This window comes from Poecile atricapillus, chromosome 2 (assembly GCF_030490865.1).
Source record: "Poecile atricapillus isolate bPoeAtr1 chromosome 2, bPoeAtr1.hap1, whole genome shotgun sequence".
NCBI classification, from domain to species: domain Eukaryota; kingdom Metazoa; phylum Chordata; class Aves; order Passeriformes; family Paridae; genus Poecile; species Poecile atricapillus.
In genome coordinates, this window is record NC_081250.1 from 42,688,561 (window position 1) to 42,708,326 (window position 19,766).

General features: G+C 41.8%; 1 protein-coding gene across 1 annotated transcript; it reads right to left on the reverse strand.

Annotated features, from left to right (window-relative positions):
• Positions 1-15: 15 nt before the first annotated feature.
• ENTPD3 (ectonucleoside triphosphate diphosphohydrolase 3) lies at positions 16-18,127 on the reverse strand. The gene is made up of 10 exons (XM_058832232.1): positions 18,090-18,127; positions 14,982-15,102; positions 10,057-10,174; positions 7,751-7,901; positions 6,818-6,977; positions 4,607-4,837; positions 3,886-4,158; positions 3,680-3,790; positions 3,027-3,164; positions 16-854 (listed from the first exon to the last, which is right to left on the reverse strand). The coding sequence occupies exons 2-10, from the start codon at positions 15,099-15,101 to the stop codon at positions 621-623; spliced, it is 1,536 nt and encodes a 511-aa protein (XP_058688215.1). The 5' UTR covers position 15,102; positions 18,090-18,127; the 3' UTR covers positions 16-620.
• Positions 18,128-19,766: the final 1,639 nt, after the last annotated feature.

A 19,766-nucleotide genomic window follows, 5' to 3' on the forward strand; every position in this document is an offset into this window, starting at 1 on the left:
CTGTTTAAGACAGGCTCAAAAGTCCTGAGAGGTGTTGACAGTTTATTACACCTTTTTGTGATGGGGATCAATCCATTTGAAACAGCAATAAAAACAATTCTATCACAGCCCTTCCTTTCAGTTCTTGTCATTATCCAGTGCTTGTTCCAGTTTCAGAAATTAGATTACTTCAGGACTTTTAGTGTCAGCACTGCACCAAGGACAGCTACCATGTTCCCACCTCCCACAGCTGCTACTGTCTTGTTTCATTTTATCTTAAACAACTGCCATTGTGATCAAATCCACCACTACTTGAGCTCACCAGTTAGCACAGAGTTAATGAACAAAAAAAATAACATACCTGGCAGGAAAAGGTAAGTAATCCCTTATAAAGCAAAGTGACATATCTGCCCATGTTTTCTCTGCTGCGCACTGGACAAATGAGGTTTACAGAAACAATTACCAAAATTACCAAAAGCACTCCAATTCACCATATGACAGATTCCTTTGTGCCTCTTCTCTATTGATGCTTCTGGTTCAGAAGTCATTTTTGCTATCTATTTTTGAATGGGGGGGTGTGCAAAATAAAGTTCTGCTTAACAGCACTATAAAATTTTTGTTTTGTCTTCAGCAAAGTTCATTCATTCTGCAATAAATACGTGTTCAACGCGAGGGATGTTCTTCCGATGATGCGATGCAATACACAAGTAGACGAGGAAGAGGAGACACAACAGTGCTGTGGCTGTGAGGAAGACAAGGAGCCCAGCAAACAGAGGAGGTTTCAGAGGTAACTGGATCAGCTTACCTTCTGCTGGAATCATGTTCGTGAGGCTTAACATGTAACCGAGTGACCACGCTATACTGCTGTTACCAACCTGAAATAAAGACAGAAGAGTCCTAGTCCCATGGAATTTTCAAAGAGAATAGACTCCAAAAGCTCAACTGCTGTTGATGGCAACTGTCCTTTAAATTAGCAAGGAGAAATCTTTAGCGGAATATACAAAGAAGACACAGAACCATTTTAAATTATCCTTTTTCTGTAGTTCCAGAGAATGGTAATAAGATTGGTCACTGGGCTAAAGAAGTGAGACACAGGTATTGGATGGGTACAAAGATGTGTGGTCTATATGCAGACAGCCAGTTAGGCAATTTTCTGTGCAAGAAACACATTTTAAACAAACAAATAAACCCATGACTACTATGCCAATTCCTAAAATTAGCCCCTCACCATAGCCAAATCCCAGGATGTCATTTGAGTTCAAGAAAACAAAGAAAACCCACAAGGAGTCTCACCAACATGGCCAAAGAGGAAGCCAGGATAAAGTCACCAAAGCAGGAACTCTATTATCTTTTGTTCCATGTTTGGTTTTGTGCCTACAAACAAACCAAAACTAGGCTCTTCCATTTAAAAAATAAACATAAATGGAAAACTACTTCAAAATGGATGAAACAATAAAAAATGGAGTATGTTTGTATTTGCTCCATGGTCCTCCTGTTTTGCCATCTTTCCCTACTTCTGGTTTGAGCAATAGAGTTTACCAGCTTTCTACTGTCCTTTTCATTAAGTCATTGTCCTGGCACTAGATAAGCACAGGACCAAAAGGTAAAGTGTCCTTTGTCTTCCTCTCATCATGAGGTTTAAAACTTTTAATTTTTTGCAAATCATCTAGCTCTGGATCTCGCCCAGATCTTAGCATTAGGCCAAGGTTCTTTTCATTGGCTGTGTTCACTAGTTAAAAGGAAATACATACTCCTAGCATAGACAAAAAGCCCACTGTCCAGTCGTAGTGAGATTGTGCTGTTATCTCTGGGGCAGCTTAGCTGATCAGCCAACATTAGACCTTACTATTTTAGTAGGGGCAGATCTAATTAAGAGAATGTAGTTTTGCATTTTGGAGTTTCATGATTACCCTAGTGTAAAACCTAGGCAACAAAGGTATTAATTTTAAATTAGCCTTTTGGGGTTTTGTTTTGTTCGGTATTTTTATAGTCTTGGCTAAAAACAAGAAAATGTTGCTGTTTCTGGCTGCTCCTATCTGCTGGAGATGACACAAGATATATTTAAATACCAAGACAAATCCACACCCCACCCCCCTGCCCAGTGGAGATTAAGATCTCAAAGTAAACTCTGTGCTGTTTTCCTGGTGGAACAGCTAAACTTTGAACTCTCCTCCAGAGCTGCTAATGACTGTCCATCAGAGGTCAAAACAAGGCAAGAAAATCCTACTTGATTCCTTGGTGCATGAGTGATAGATATGACTGTTCAGAACACATTGCTTTTGATTTCTCATTCACAGCTTGCCAGCATCCCCCACATCTAAGGGGATTTAAGAATACACCATGAAGATCTACGACCTACTCTTTTGTTGTTTTTGCATGCGAGTGCTGATGCATTTCCAAACTATATGGGCATTAGGAGACAGTCTGGGATAGGATTTCAGACTAAGGCTTTGTGCAGTGGCAGAGAGGAAAATAAATGCATCTATTACACAGCTATTGTAAGCCTTCTCCCTCTGTCAGCTGAAAGGCAATACCCCATCAAAATATTCTTATACCAGACAGCCAGATTACGGCCCAGATGGATGAGCTGGGTGAGGATGGAAACTGTCCTAGTTGCTTCATCACCACTCACTGACTACAAACTGCTTTGCCAGCTCCTCCTAGGCTCTGCCAGGAGACAGCGAAGCAGAGTTCTGCTCTCTGGCTCAGCAGGGTTAGCTCAAACTGACCTTGACTGGTGAGGTGTTTTAGGCAGATTACTGCCTAGAGCAAAATACTAGGGAGATGTTTAAAACACAAGTGTTTGATCTTTGCTTAAATATCTTTAAAAGAATCTATGTAGCATCCCCAAGTAATGCTGCAACCCCTGGAAACAGGCTGAGATTTCTCCTGAGGTTTGAAAAGTGTCTTGTCTTATGCCAAACATTTGACAGTCATTTGCTAAGGCTGTTTACAACCATTCCATTTTTGCAGGCTGCTGCATCTTCTGTCTCCTCCTCAGTCTCTTTGGATTAAAATGACAGTAAGAGAAAATTATTATTACTCACCTCCTTTTGAAAATGTATCTGTGGCCAAGTTTCTGCATTGAAGTTGTAACCATGTACAAGCAAGTAATATATGAAATTGGCCGAGAAACAGTAGGATCTGGCATATATTTCTTCAAATTTAGGCAGCATAAACTGGAGCTGAAAGCAAAAGGGTTTTTTTAAAAAAACATGTTAATTATGGAAAAAGCAAATGCTTTGGGGTTTTGTAACTAGAGAATATTTGGGTTCTAATTAGAAGTTATTAACATATTTCAGAAATACCAAGTAAAGATGTAGGCAGCTACATACAGGGATTGAGAAAAAGAAAGACTCTAAAAGTGAAACAGCTTATGTAGTAAGCAATGAAAATATACATAAAACTGTACATTGAAGATAGAGGATGTTATGGTTTCTAAAATTTACATGTCATCTCTATAGTATGGTTAGAACTATGAAATGAAATTTTGAAACCTATTCCAAGTGTTAAGCATGACAGAAATACTACATGGTTTGAAGCACTGTGGAAAAACAAATGCTAGGTTGATACAGACCTTCTGAAAGATACTGAACACATAGCCAGTCCATATTATTTTTATATCCCCATTTTAGAGGTTTAAAATGGAAAAGAAAAATCCCAACAACACCAAAAAACAACCAACCAACCACCCACTTACCTGTGACCAGCTCTGTGAACAGAAAAACCACATACTCGAATTGAAGTCATCCAGAGAAAAGTGCCCAGATAAATTCAAAGCATTAATTGTATAGTAGAATCCAGAGAAAGCCTATAGGAAAGGAGTGGATGACAGGTTACTTTCAGAACTACAGAAATCAAATGCAAACAAACTCAAAAAGAAACACACCGTGTTTGCAAACGTACCACAAAATTCCCTTTAGCTCTTGGCTGATGTATTCCATTAAATGAACAGTCTTCTCTGTCTCTGCAAGCAGTGAAGTTAAACAATAAAGAAACCATCTCCTGGCACAGACCTGGGTCTCCTGTTCCATGGAAATTCACAAGCTGGTTTGGGTAGTAATTTGCTGGTCTCAGAGACTGTGTACAAAGGCTGCCAAAGAAGTACTTCATCGTTAATGCTGTGTTATAGTTTTGAGGGTAACAGGGATTATCCACATTGGCACTGGTGTTTGATTTCTGGGGGGAAAAAGAATAATAAAAAAAAAATACAAGAAATCCCAAACAATAAATATTAGTTAAAAGCAACAAAGACCTAATTTGGCATGAACTACAGGAATCTTTTTAAACTGCAGATGCATGTATTTTTGTTCACTGACATGACTGGTCAGCACAACACTGCTGATCACTATAATTCATAGAAACTCCTTTCTCCAGAAGTCATTGGCAAGATCAGCAAAATATTTACAAGGCCTTTTTGTCAAATGGCACAGAACTCTCACTAATTTTTAACAACTATGAAGTTTTTTGTATGAAACCTAAGTGTGTTTGGCCGCAACAAAGCACAGCTGAGCTCTTACTGGGGTCTCCAGACTCCAGCAAAGGGAGGAGAACACAAGCCTAAGACCCTGCTCAGACAATTACTGAACACTTGCAAGAGCAACATAGCAAAGGGTCTTAAACAGACCTGGAAGAGCAATGCTAAAAGCCTTTTCTCAGCTTCATCTCTCCCATAGCACTGGTAGCTGTGAGTGTAGACATTGTAGTTGTAACCATATAACTTCACTTGCAAGGTGCTATTGAAGTGCTCCTCAGGGTCCTCAGGGATAAATGAAATTTGAGTGGAAGCTCCTCCAAGGTCCAGGGCACCCATAGTCTCTTTTCTGTAAGGATGGACCCATGTCCTCCAAAGGTTTCTCTACATGTAAAATTAAAAGCAAGGCAAATTAGAAATATCATCTGCTTGTTCTCCCCTCAAGCTTTTCTACTCTTTACTTCTTGAAACTTTCCCCCCCATTCTTTGTCCTTCACTCTTAAAAAAAAAAAAAAATTAACTATGAGGAAAACAGGCATTATGTTTTTACATAAGAGGGGTGTACTTTCAAAGAGTGAAATGATCCTGAAAGATGGGAAAACGAATGCAGCATAGTGTTCAACTCAATAGGACAGCACAATGATTAAAGCACAGGACTAACCAGAGCAATGTCTATCCTAGAATGTAGAGAATTGAAGTTCAGATACCCATGAGAACCTGAACAAATCTGAATGGAAATGGTATGAAGATTTTCTTGTTTCAAGGCAAGAAGTATTAAAGGAATAGAATACCAAGAGATCACAGATAGTGAAAATAGAATGAAAAATGCAAAAAAGTCAGATGAAAGCTCCATCAAAGTCAAAAGAGCAAGGACCCTCAATCTGTACATTTCCTCCACTGAAACTGCAGTCTGATCCATTCAGATGGCATTTTTCCCTATATTTCCCAAAATATTCCCCAAATTTTGTAGTTGATTCAAATAGTCACAGTGCCAAATGTAGATTTTCTATGATTATCTATGTCAATGTTTATCCAGTAAGCATGATGAGATGAATGTATACACAAGGGAAACGATGGGGTTTATGGGCTAGCAAATATACTCAAAATAAAATTCTACAGTGAAAAATTCCCATAAACAATTCCTCACAGAATTTGACTCTTAGCCCATTGTCACAAAGGTCAGAATTTCTCTCTTCTACTAGTGATATTCCACATGTATTTCTTCACAGAACTCTCTAGACTAAACTGGTTTCACAACGTCTTGCAGTCCATTTTTATGAATTTGCCAGATGAAATTTGATATTTGGATTATTAAAATTCATGTGGTAGAAGACTGACACCACCTTGAAGTTCATAATGCCATTTTTGCTGCATGAAATGCACACAACGAGAAAAACTCCTACAGAACGGGTGTTTCCAAAACTTGTTTTTTTAATGTTGCAAGTCAACAACACATTCACCATGAGCTATCAGTCACAGCTCCAACAAGTAATTCCTTCTTATTTAATGGCCATGATCTGATAGGAACCATTCAGTCAGGACAGCTAGCAATACTCAGCAGTACTGGCTGAAGTTCATTTTAGCCTAGTAAGATAATCTGGCAGAAGTGTTGTCGATGGTGAGGGAAGCACACTCCTGTCACGAATGCAGATGAGTGGTTACAGGTCATCTTGGTACAGCTTTTACTCTGAATGAAATCACACTGAATACCTGTACCTAAAAATGGATTTTCCAACACATCTGGCTCCCTATTCCAAGTTTGAGAACAGCATGAGTATGTTTATATTGGTATTGCTTGGTCTGCACAAGACAGTTGGTGTTGTAGCCTGAAGCTTTTCAGCGCTCTTGGAATGAGCTGTGTATGAACGATTTCTGGCTCAGCTGGGGTATATTTGGCCACCTTCAGTGCTTCAGTCTTGTCTGCTTAAGACAAGTGAGCCAACACTTCCAAACAATTTGCAGACCCCTAAGCCAGGTAGGTCCTTCACCAGTAGGGCAGCAAGGACAGCAAATAATAATAAGAAAAGATCTTTAGTTGGCAAGACAATCAACACCTGTCACACTTAACATACCGATGCATTTAAGAGTCATCTAACTTTTTGGTTTTAGGTAAGGCACCCAATGTCATTCAGAGAAGAGTTAATTTTTGTGGATCAACAATTTTACCTTTGCCATATCCCATTCCCATAACAACATATTCTTTGATTTATGTTTGTCCTATTACTGCCACAAAAAGACCCTGTTAGAGACTTCAGGGGAAAACAGAAGTTGCAACTATGACGCTTTAACAGGCATGTCCTCTCAAACTTCTCATTTATAAGAGAGAAACAGTGAAAAGAAAATCATGCAGTTTTTTCCACACACCTCTAAGAAATTGCCCATTAAATAGTTGGCCGTTATCCATCCATACACCCCTTCCTCTGGCCCAGTTATGATCTGCGCACCCCTAAATTCAAAAGGTTGTGATCTGAAGTAGTTTTGAATGCTTGCAAGGACTTCATTGGCTGCCGATTCATTTTGCAACCTAAGCAATTCACAAAACATGAGACACTGAGCATCTGGAAAAGCAATTTCATGTTTATTGTTCACTGACTAGCAATTCAAGAAAACTCCTACAATCACCTAATAAATGAAACAGACATTATTTCCCTAAAGGGGAAGCTTTTGATAGGGAATAGCCAGTATCCAGCATTATTTCAGCAAGCAACTCCCTCAGTATGTACTGACTTCACTCTTTATCATGCAGCTTTGTGGGTGGGATTTTTTCTCCTTATATACCCCTTTATTTGTAATGAACTGAGTGTTTATATGACAGTTTCTGGTTAAAACAGTCCTGGAATCTCTCTTCCAGCTCTGTTTAGCCACAGAACAAATATAATAAAGCCAATTTGTGCCAAGGCTAAAGCCACAGACAGACCCCAAAAGCCGCATCACATCAGATCCCATCCACACTCAGAATGCAGTGTCTAGCTTCAATCTGCCTTTGCTGCCCATGAATGTGCACAAACATTATCTGTCTACATAACACTGTATTTTGTGACAGATGTGAAAGAGAAAATCAAACTCTTGCATTCTCCAAAATAAAGCAAGTTTCTTTTCAATACGGCATAACAGAGGAAAGACACGCTTTCCCTATCAAAGAAGTTAATTAAATTAAGTTGGCTGGGCTCCATTTCCTTTTGAGATGGCCAATTTCCAGTGGGTAAAAATGCATCCAGTGCAGTGCATTTTTCACATTCTGTTTCCACAGAGTGCTATGCTAGTATGCATACAGAGTAGTTCAAATCTGTGCCATACCTCAGCAGTCTCATGCCAGCTGTAGCCCCCAGATAAACAGAAGTGTTTTTATGCAGATGAACTGGTATTCTCTCCTTGACTTTATTCAGACAGTCATCAAGAGGCTTGGCAAGAGCTCCAGGGCTACTCTCATAGCTGGATATACCAGGGCCTAAAAGAGAATGAGGAGATAGATTTCATCCTGCTTTGCCAACTACAAATTAGCCCAATTAACAAACAGGTGTTAAGAGAAAGACATTTCCCCCTTCCCCCCCTCCACATAACTGCAAACAAGGGTAGGATGGCTGAAAACTAGGAGTGCTTATGGAATAAACAATGTGGTGCCTGTGCATTTCAAGAGGCACAGAAATGGCTCTTGAATTCATAGAGGTACAGGTCTGCTCCGGTGCATGAACTAGTAAACAGCTTTCCAAATTTCCAAAGCCTTCAAAGAGCAGAAAGGAGAGTTACACCTTGCTGCATAAGGCATAGCTATTTGAACAATTAACATCAAAGTCCTGCCTTGCTCAATACTCCAAGGACCATCAGGATCTCTACTTGTTCAGGCTCAATTTGGGTGTAAATAAAATATTCCTTACTAACATTCCCAAGCTGAGGAAGTCACACAGGGAGCAGTCCAGGCACTCCCAAGAAACAACTGCCCCGCAGAGAACAACTGCCAGAACTCCATCTACCTCTGTAGCAGCCATGTCTTGCACAACCTCGTCCCAAGCTAAGCAAAAGGTGGCTCTTACCAAGTCAAAATGAGAAACCATTTATGCTCAATCACATTGCATTGATAGAAACAGGAGAAATAAAAATATGCAAGCCTTTACAGATTCCACACTCCAAAGCTCCTTTTTTGGCTGTGTGAATTGAAACTTAAATATTACCGTGTCATCATTAGATTTTCACGGCCCTGGTTTTGAATTACGACTTGCTGAAAGTCTTAAGTCTAGCACAAACAGGCCTGAAGCTGAAAGGAAAGCTGCTACCAGAGGAAAACAGATCAGCAACATCCTCAGCAGCTGCCATTGCCTTACACCCCTTTGGTGGCTGCAACCTCCCCTCCTCCAGTTTTCAGACAGAGCGGGTCACAAGGCAATGACCATTTTCTCCTGGACAGCTGCCTGTTTTGCCAGTGCTTAGAGTCTTACCAGGACAGATTAAATGCACTATGAAGAAAGGATTTGGATTTGGGACTGGTTCCTACATACAAGGGCAGAGGTACTTAATAAAGGCAAAAATGAAATCATAAAACCATCACAGAACTCACAGAGTAGGTGACCATTTGGCCTTCAAGTTCAGTAGGTATGCAAAAATCTGCCTCTCATTATGGCCCAGAACCACACCCCAATTTAAATGCTTAAGACTATGGTTAGAGGGTCACTAAAGAAACACTGACAGATGTGTTCACCACCGTCACCCAAAGCTTAGCTGGGCACATCTCCCATCAACCAGCCCTCTGTCTCCTAGAGTGCAGAGTTATCCAAGACTAGAAGAGTGTACCCTGATGATTTGGTGCACTTAGGGATGAAGAGTACTTGGCTGACCATGGCTACCTGGCCATCTGTCTTCACAAAATGCGTGGCATCTTCGTAACTCTGACAACTCAGTCAGATGTCACTGAGTTGACTGAGAGTTTCTGTGAAGGAATCCACAACCACCTAACCATACTGGAGTGTGATCAGAAGTCAGCCTAGTCTGTCTCTCTGTGAGGAATCAATTCAAAACCTCAGACAGGAGACAGGGCAGGTAGCCAGTGGTACCTGTGGGACATCTAGCTGTGCACAGACACAGGTCTTCCTGAGACAGAGGCCACACCTACATGTTTGGTAAAACTATGACACCCTCAGAAATAGTTCTGCCAATTTAGCTATTCTCTCAATAATTTTATTAACTACTTCCTAATTCTGTAGTGTGGAGAAGCTTAATTAACAACTAACATCTAACAAGAGCTGGATTCCCATTCTTCTAAAACTCTTTTTATTCCAAGCTATTTTTAAATATATATAAGACTTTTATTCTGAAAGAAACACAAGGTCTGAACATTTACAGGTCCTGACTCTCTTTAAATTGAATTCTGTCTGCACCAATCATGCACTGCCATGGAATAAATCAAATTTTGCTACAATTTCTTTTCTCTGGTGCAATGATTAGAGCATCTTACTGTATCAGTAGGAAAAGAACTAATGCTGACAAATACAGACATAGTCGTGACAGTCTTCCCTCCGCAGCACTGAAAAGGGAAGGGAAGGGGAAGGGGAAGGGGAAGAAACACTACAAGCCAGGCTAAAAACAACTAAGGAACTTTCCTTTGAGCTCACCTTTCACATTGCACTTGAAAGTTTGGCTCACTACTCCCGTGTTGTTTTCTTTTTCCGCTGGCCACTCATAGACATAGACTGTAGTCCGAGAGGATCCAGCATCAAGGACTATTCCATACTGGGGATTAAGAAAGAATACATTAGATGAAGAAAGAAACAATGACAGCTTAAATGCCCATATGCAGCTGCACTTCACTGCACCACCAGACATTTAGAAAATGCATGCACACTGTATTATTTAAAAGAGAGATTAATTTGAGTGTTAGGCGCTTAGGCATGAATCCAACAGCCAAGCACAGAATTAATCTGGCTGCAAACCAAGGAACATACTACACATCTTCAATAATTAATTCAGTGGGGATGGAGAATGCTCATCTCCTTTCAGCATCAGGTTCAAAACCCACTCTGACAAATAGATAACGCTGTGTTAGGACCTGATTTTGGAGCAAGTTCATTTCCCTTTATCCCAGTCCATTCCCTGAGCACTGAAGGGTTTGATATCTAAGCACAGGCTTTAGATTCAAGGATGCACAAGGGATCCATAAAGCTATGAGCAGAGTGGTAAAGTACCTAACAGTCGACAGTAAGAATGATGTAACAAGTCTGGTTCTTTCCTAATTTCCCCATAAACCTCTCCCTTTGAGTGTTTAGTCCACCTGAGAGTTTGCCTCTGAGAACAGGTTGTGCCAGAGTATAAGACAATACAGAGGGAAAGAGAACCAATATTACCCCATGATTATTTATAAAATAAATGGGAAATATTTAAATTACTTGTCCCAGGTCCCTTGGACTCTGGGATTAAAGCACAGGTTTCTCCATCCCACCCCACTGCTCACCAGACCAGTCTTTCCCCCTTTCCCATATTTTATGGCAGAAGAAAATTGTAGTAACTGGGAAGACAATCTCATAAAGGGAAGCAAAATGCAATTTTGGTATCCTCTTTATGATCCTGAAAGTATGTTTAGCTCTTCCAAAGTCACCTAATTGATAGGAATCACACAGTGTAAGGCTCATTTTTCTGTCAGCTTTTTTCTTTTGAAACAGACAGATACCCAGGAGCCTGACAACACTGAAAAATGAGAGCCTCCATCTGTCTGCAAAGCAGTAAGAGCCCCTGTAGCAGGCTGATAAATTTCATCCCACTGCCTCCCTTGGGGACCAACAAGTCCGACTGGGAAGGATCACTGCTTCACGTGGCAAACCATTCAGCTTCCACACCTGATTATTCCTGGCTTCTACTGGAACCCTAAAAACCCCTGCCCCCCAAAGAAAACCAGCACTACCAGTCGAGTCTGTTTCATAGAGGACTGTTAGATAATGAAAATTTCATTTATATTTATGCAGACAATATTTACCATGATCCACTAAAAGATTAAAGGCTCCACAGATACTATCAAACCACTACATCATCAGGTTCTGTTTCAGTAACTACTTTTAGCAAAGATAATTTGAGTGTATTTCCTCTCCTTGGAAGAGATGAGCACCCTGGAGGTACCTAACACAGTAATGGTCAATCTGCTTAAGGACTACTAATGAAATATAGTCTCAGTCAGCTTAAAGTGCCAAATACAAGCTTTTAACTTGCCTACTTTTAGAGCTAACTACCAGGCCCAAGGAGAGCTGGAAGAGAATGGAAGTATTTTTACCTCAGTTAACTGTGGACTTTTTTGAGCTACTTCCTCCTTCCCCTGCATTTCCCAGCCTCCTTCTGTAAGTAAGAGATTTCCATCCCAAAAGAGCTTTCTTTCAGATTCTTATCTGAACCAAGGCATGACTGACAAGGTTTTTTTTTTCCTTTCTCCCCCTCCTCCTCCTCTATGTTTCCTATACAGCCTCTTCCTACCTTAAAATAGATGCTTGGTTTTGAAAAGGTCTCTTGGGCCCATTTCAGGGTGACTCATGAAGCTCCTCAGGACGTGTGTGAGTTCACTGTGTGCAAACTAGCCCATGCAGCCTCAAAAAACGGTGATCAGTGACAACTGTGTCACATGCTAGGACCAAGATTAATCTTAAAAAACTAAAAAGCCAGAAATGACACAGGATGCTGCATCTTAAGAAGGTGAAAAGATTCTACAAGCCTTGTCTTGCCAAAGACAAACTGGCTGGATGAAAATTTTCTGGGGATGTTAGATTTCTGTCCAAGTTGCATATTGGATCACCTTTGGCTGCCTTTAAGGACAAGCAATGCCTTCCTGCTTTGAAATGCACTGTGGGAGCATAGGCAAACCCTTATCCCAGGCTAGCAGCCATTAAAGACCAGAACTACTTTTTCTCCCTTCTTTCCTTTCTATTTCAACTGACTCACTGAGTATTTCAATCAGCTCAAAGGCCTGGTTAATCCCTAATATCCAAGAGCTTCACCACCTACTCAATGGGCTAGATTAGTCAGACAAGACAGGGAGACAACATTGACCCAGAAAAGCTTCAGGATTCTGTTTTCTAGTCCAGAAGGAAAAAAAAAAAGAAGAAAGGGGGGAAAACAAAGTGACTTGAAAGAAAATGCTTGTTATGGGAATATGGCTTTGTAGGCACATCCTGAAGAGTAGTAATCCCAAGAGATAAGCAAGCACAAGCCTCAGGATCAATCACCTTTTCAGCCTGAGTATTATTCCAATAGGAGGATGTAGAGATACACAAACCCTTAAAGCAGGCACAGTTATGATGGGCCACCTGCCTTCCAATCACTTGGGAAACTGCCAAGAGAAGCTAACAAGCTAAACCAGTTACAGGGAAGATGGAGGTCACAAAAGTGGATCTGTGCTAGATGCAGGCTTCAATTCAGCTACATAGGTTTGAACAAGTTTTAATCAAGTACAGCATCCACAAACAATGCAGAACACTTCCTAAGAGCCAAAAGAGACATGAAAAATTTAGGTATTGAAAACTGTAGCACCTCAAGGGACAAATTAAAGAAATACAATAATGAAGTGGGCTTTTTTTCTCTAGGGCTCGCAAAATAGCAATAGACAAACAGATTTCTTTTTTTTTTTTTTTTTGACTGCTGCAAAGGCTTATTGCATTCAGTGCTGTTATCATTTATAATTGCAGACTTCTCCACTGAGGATGTTTGTGTTTTCTTCATCACTCTTCTTACTTCATGGTGTGTAGAGTCAGTGAGTCATGAGTTCTTTCAGTGCCATAGCCTCATGCAATGGGCAGGCCCTTCCTTCATGAATCACTGGCTCAGTCTTCAGATAATCCAACCATCAAGGATCCATAATATTCAATTTTGCAACAACAGTTTAAAACACCAAGGGCATAGCATATAATTTGAGAGCCACAATGGATGCTCTCAACATGGATCTTGGGAAACAGCATTTATGCCACAGGTAACACAAACAGTAGTAACAGAAGAACAAGGCCATTTGCAAAAAATAAATCTGCTTTCGTCATGTTGTTGCCATAATTAATTTTAATCAACCACTGAGTTTGGACACTGTCACTTCCAGGCTCCATCATATCAGCCAGGTACTGGAGGCTTTCACTGGCATACCAAGGTCCTCCTTTTCTACCTGTGAATTTCTTGTGAATGTAAATTACTCACTGAGAACAACTCGGTGTCTCAGGAATCAAACTCAGGGTCCTCCATATCACCTGCATGAGCAGGCTTACAGCCCAAACTCAAATCCAAAGCTAAAGCACACCCAGAAGAGCAAACACCAGCCATCCTAGAGAAGCAGCTGTGAAGCTGCTGTGGTTCAGTAAGCAAACCTCCCCAGTTAAACCAGCTCCAGATTGTCCAGGTGGTTCCAATGCTTCCTCAAAGAGTAAAGTGAACAGTTTTGTCATTCTAAATGTGAAACTGAATTAATAACAGACACCAGAGGTGTGTAGGCTGTCTTTTAGATAGTGAGTTCAGCCTTGTCCTGGCTTCAGCTGGGATGCATGTCAGTCCAGGCTTGCCTTGCATGAAAACTGGTGGGATGTGAGGCTGCTGAAAGCAACCATTTAGGGCTCAACAGAGCACATACTTGAGGCACTGTGGCCCCACGAACGATCCCAGCACACACCCCCTACCACACCACACAAATACATAAAACACACGTATCAGAATTACAGGTTTATCCCATTGTCTGGCTCACACAACAGCAAATGATTCAGACAAAGCCGAAGGTGTTTATAATCCCATGAAGTGCAACGAGGCATTAGCCTATGGTTATCAGTATGTGAACTATCCAGTTAAACACACATGCAGATGGAAAGGTACAAGGGACTTCAAAGAAAAATCTGACAAGAGGATCGTGGGAAAAAAAACAGAATTCTACATGCCAGGCTGAACAGCTTCTTAGGAGGGTATTTTCTACAGCTTTTCCTCAGTTGTGTACGTCTCTCATTGAAGAACCTGCACACATGTTCCACAGCAGAAGGCAAAGCCTGATCTTCAGAGTATTTCAGTTTGTCTTTTGCAGCTTGCTCTGCCCCCCTTAATGAAGTTTGTTTGCTTCTGTTAATACCCAGCAAGTCCCAACACATTGTAAAGGATCAAGTGCATACTTAGAGCCCAAATGCTTTTGATACACGGGAGCAATTTGCAAAGATGTCAGCATAAACTCCCCAGCTGTGCTTGGGGGTAGAATTTAAACTCTGGGTATTTCTAACTTCAAAATCATTTTAAAATTACTTCCAATCTCTGGCAAAACTAAAGGGGGAAAAAAAAAAAAGGAGTGAGGTATTCTTCACCTGTGGCCTTTCAGTCCTGAAGACATTGTGCGATAGCCACCACAGAGAGGGGGTCAAGAAATGTTTTTCCTGCTTTGCCACTGACTCTTGATCAATTCTCTTTTTCTCTCAGCTTCAGTTTTCCCATGATGATATGATTAAACATTAATTTATGGCTGTAAGCTCATTTGAATCACCCCATAAAAATTATTATTAAACATCAGTTCAAAACACTGTTCTCCTTCCTGAGGTATCCTATGACTTACCTTAAGCCCTGGGGAGAGGACCTGTTGCTGATTTATCTGAATCACTGCAATAGCAATAACAAGAACTATGCTTAGAAGAAGGAACACTTGGGCAACAACACTCGGGGTTCTGGTGAGCATCCTGAAACGACAAAACGGGAAACACTTAAGGAATTTGAAAGGATTTGGCGATTCTGACTTAAAGCCTGAAGCCCTGAATCAGTTGAAACTCATAAAATCTAATTTAATCAACTGGATTACTTAGTGCAAATTCCATCTCCTCCTCAAGAACTGCCTGTTGTTTTGCAACCACTAACTTTTCATTGTCTGGAAGGGCTGTGTCTGTATTGTCACGCTAACGATGCCAGATTTCACCTTCAGCCTGCCCATTTTCCACACGGTGCCTACGTGCAGGTGCCTGCTCCTCACCTCCCATGCCTGAGGAAAGCGGCTGTGGGCAGGCAGGTCGGGGCTGGTGCTCACCCAGCGCTCCCCTGTGCTCCTGCAACTCAGACCCAGACACCTGAGGGAGGCTGCTCCACTGAGTGCAGCTGGATCTTTCTGCCAGACATGCAAGCTCGGTGTCTACAAGAGATACAGGCTTCTTCAGCAAGAAAAAAAAATAAAAGAGGAGGTTTTAGGAATATTAAAGTAGGCGTCTTTCCACTAACTGCTGATGAAATACGTGTGTATTCCTATTATTATCACTCTGTACTGCACATAAAAATATACACTTTAATTCAGACGTTTTGCAATGAAAAGTTACTAAATCTAAGTAAATCTAACATGGTTATATTTGACAAACCCCAAGGTGGCATGAAACATGCATACTAACAATAAGGCTATTTATATGTTCATATCCTCTAGAAAAGTTTCCTAGAATTCAAATGTGGTTTAGGTTTCCTGGAACTTCTGCTCATCCTTTTCCATGTCCCTGACCAGACACCTCTTAATCCCAAGGGACCATTCAGTATCTCTGAATACTGACAATCCACATATCAAGAATCCTTATGCTCCCCAGCGGTTGAGGAGGAAAGAGGCAGCTGGAGGGACATGGCAAGCTTAGAAGTATCAGAGGAATGCAACAAGGAGAATTTGCCTACCTTTTATATTTCAGAAACCATTTGTTTTGGAAAAGAAAAATCAATGCAGCCTGGCGCGATCTATCCTGAGTCACATCTCCTAATTCTTCCATTCTGATTGTTGAACATACCAGTGGCTGCTCAGGACTGTCCTGCTATTTCAGCAAACGCCAGTGCCAACCTCAGCTGAGGACAGGAGCTTAAAGGTGGTCTCCAGTCCATGGCCAGAGCACACTGGGTCAGCCCCACTGTACCTGCAGCACTGGTCATGTCCTTAGCTCCAACCAGAGCCCGAGGGCTGAGGGAGAAAGCAGAATAAATGCTTCTCACACAACTTCCCTTTTCTACACCCCATGGGCTCTTCAGCCTGGGTACCCATGGTCCAACACCTATGTTCACATTCAAAAGAGAAGAAATAAATTTGTTTTGTTCTGGAATTAGCTTCACACTGAGCTTTGCCTACAGCTACTACTCTCCTTCTTTGTCTTGCTATTTCTGTTGTGAAAACTATCTCAGACTGACTTTTGGAAACTCTTTTGACACATTTTTCACACTTCAGAAACATCATTTTTTCTATTCATTAACTCCCTTTACTAAATCCATATGGGCTCCTTGCTTGCTGCCTATCTACTCTTCCAATACTTTCTTTATTGGCTTGATAATAGCTTTATCATTTTAATAATTGGTCAGTTTAAAGAGAAAATTACCAGCCACATTGGTGGTCTCTTCATTGCTTTACTATCCTGAGGCACTGAAACATCATGTACAGAGTGCCCAAATGATAAAATGAAATTTTTATTTTACTATTAAAAATATGTTAACACCTATACTGTAACCTGCAGATAATGTCAGGACATAGTAATTAGAAGTATTTATACAGATCAATTCCTTTTTGAAAGGAGAGAGCAGATTCTTAACTACACATTTATGAATAACCATCTGCATAAAATACTTTAGGGGGACAAAGAGTAATTTTCTTTAGCTTTCAGTTGTACATGGATATATCCATATAATGTTATAAAGTGACTCAAAGAGAACTATCTGTTCACAACCTAATATATACCAGTCACTCCTGGATCAAAGCACTGATGTTCAGTGCTGGAAAAAAACCAAGTCAACATCAAAGAAAAAAACATGCAGGACAAATGACTGAAAAAACAAAGCATTACTAAAAAACAAAGCAATAATGACTATTAGACTCTTAACACTTAAGGTTTGAATGGTTAAATATTTTCTGCTCCCATTTCTGGAAAACTAAAGTCTTGGTTTGTTGAATTTCCCATGTGCGTCCCTGGTGCTGGGATTTGTCTTCATCAGAGGTGATTTTTCCCATTTCAAAAATCTTTTTGGAGAGGGAGCATGTAAAACAAGGGCAGATCTCTTAAGACATACCTCATACAGTCTTGTCCCATCAGCAATCAGGACAATTTCATCAGAGATAATCTGCAAATCCTGATTTACACAATAGCCTCTGTATCAAAGGGGCACCTTACATTCTGTGACCCCTTGAAGCCATCACACAGCTGCCACCTTTGCTGTCTTGCCACATAACTGGATCAGAAGCACAGGGCTGTGTTCACCTATGGCTACACTCAGATCTAAGTCTCACACACCAGGCAATACAGCCACATTTGCCCATTCAGTGGAATCTGTAGAGATATCAGAGAGGAGTTCATTCATTCCACAGTTTAAACAGAGTTGTAAGGTAAGGAACTCTTGCTATCATTGTGCACTTGTTGGCAAAAAGACAAATAAAAGGTGTTAACTGAGTATCAAAACCCAGCTGCATTGCAAGAAACAGCATAAATACCTATCTTTGCACACACAGTTAATTACACTGGGCCACATGCAAGCACACTGGAAGGATTACTTTCTTCATCTTACCTGCAAGCAAAAAGAATTCCTGCCTGCAAAGGAAAACACTCTCAACTTCTTTATACCACCAACATTTTAACTAAGTTAAATGGACACCAGTACAAATGACTGTGCTGAAATTCCTTTTCCCAAGAAACCTGAAACACAAAACCCACTTCTTTTAGGTACTGACCTGTTTGTTCATAGGGTGGGTAAGCATGCACCTTTCTTTACACTGTAACCTGAGAGATACAAACACCATTGCCATTTATTTCACACGAGGTCGACAGGTGAATGTTTTAAGTGCTGTGGGAAAAACAAACAAACAAACAAAAACCCAAACAGAAAAACAAACAAAAAAACCCACAAAACAAATCCCATAGCACTAAAACCCCAACATCCACAACACTTTACACCCCATGATGAAAACCTGCGAGGAGTTTTCACACGCCTCCATCGGAGGAAAAATTAAGTAAAAACAAGCACATGCACACCAAATTGCGGGTGAAGCTTTCCCTCAGTTCACCGCCGTCCCGGATGAGAAAGCTTCGCACCATGATTATGATTTGCGAGAAAACATCAAATTATCCCCCCAAAATAATTCTTTTCGTCGGAGAGACAGAGCGACAGCCCCGCCGCGTCGGCCGGAGCAGCAGCCGCCCACCTCCGCACCTCAGCCGGCCCCGGCCCGGGGATCCCGGCTCCCACCACATCCCAAGGTACCTCCACCAGCCGGGCTTGTCCGCCCTGTCCCGGGATGAGGAGAGGCTCAGCCGGGAGCCGGCTGCACCCTCGGAGCGGCTGCGAGCGCCTCTCTCCCGGGGGGATGTGTGGAGAGTCACCGGGCTGGTGCCCGCCCTCTGCGCCTGTATTTCCGAATAGACGCTAAACAAACGAACGGCAAAAAAAAAAAAAAAAAAAAAAAAACCCAAAAAAAAAACACAACAAAAAGCACCCAACGTGCAGGTTAAAAAGAAAAAAAAATTAATAAAATAAATAAATAAAGAAATCCGGATGAACAGAATGATGTGGAGGGAAGAGATCTGCGGCGAGTGGGCGCACCCGAGGCGCCACGGCAGCGGGGGATGCTGTGCCCGGCGGGGGCTGTGCCCGGAGGGGGCTGTGCCCGGAGGGGGCTGTGCTCGGCGGGGAATGCTGTGCCCGGAGGGGGATGCTCCGGGGAGCGGGGATGCTCCGGGGAGCGGGGCTGGGAGGACAGCGGGTTTCGCCGCAGAACCCCCGCGGCCCGGCCGTGCCCCCCTCCCTGCCCCTCCTCCGGCGGCTCCCCGCTTTCCGGAAACTCCGCTCGGGATTTAACAGCAGCTGGGGCGGTAGGGTGTTGCTGGCCGCCCCTAAATCACGTTCCTCAGTTCCCTCCCAAAGCGAGGGCAGAAGGGGGTTTGCCTAGAGGTGGGTGAAAGAATCCTTGCGTCTTCTAAAAGGAGCAGGTGCTTTCTCAGGGAGGCATTTCTCAGACCCCAGAAATCAGCAGTCCCTCCACTCTTGGGACTACCTTTCCATCCATGCCAGCGTACAGGCACCACTTACTTCGTAATTTTACTGGAGTTCTTGCCAAACCTAGGCTGCTCAGTGGACCTAGCATATTCCCAGAAGCAGCGTGACAGATCCTGCCCTGTCCAACCTGTGTGATCAACTACAGCCAAGGATCATCCTACAGCCTGCAGGATGGGTTTGCCAGGGACACAAGCTCTGGAACCACAGTGAGACACTTCAACTTCTTTGCCACCATTTGCTTGTTGTTCTTGGATTCAGAATGGCATAATGTAAAAACCCAAATGCACCTCTTTGCTTCTTTTTCTCACAAAGATCTTGAAGAGTTACAGCATTTTTTATATTTGAATAAAGGAGA

What these genes read in the sequence shown, in the direction of transcription:
- ENTPD3 (XM_058832232.1), bottom strand. Translation starts at nt 15,101, where the DNA reads ATGCTCACCAGAACCCCGAGTGTTGTTGCCCAAGTGTTCCTTCTTCTA. An exon ending in TTTCAAGTGCAATGTGAAAG is followed by an intron (nt 7,902 to 10,056) that starts GTGAGCTCAAAG and finishes ATTCTCTTTTAG; the next exon opens with GCCCTGGTATATCCAGCTAT. An exon ending in GCTGGCATGAGACTGCTGAG is followed by an intron (nt 6,978 to 7,750) that starts GTATGGCACAGA and finishes TGAATTGCTTAG; the next exon opens with GTTGCAAAATGAATCGGCAG.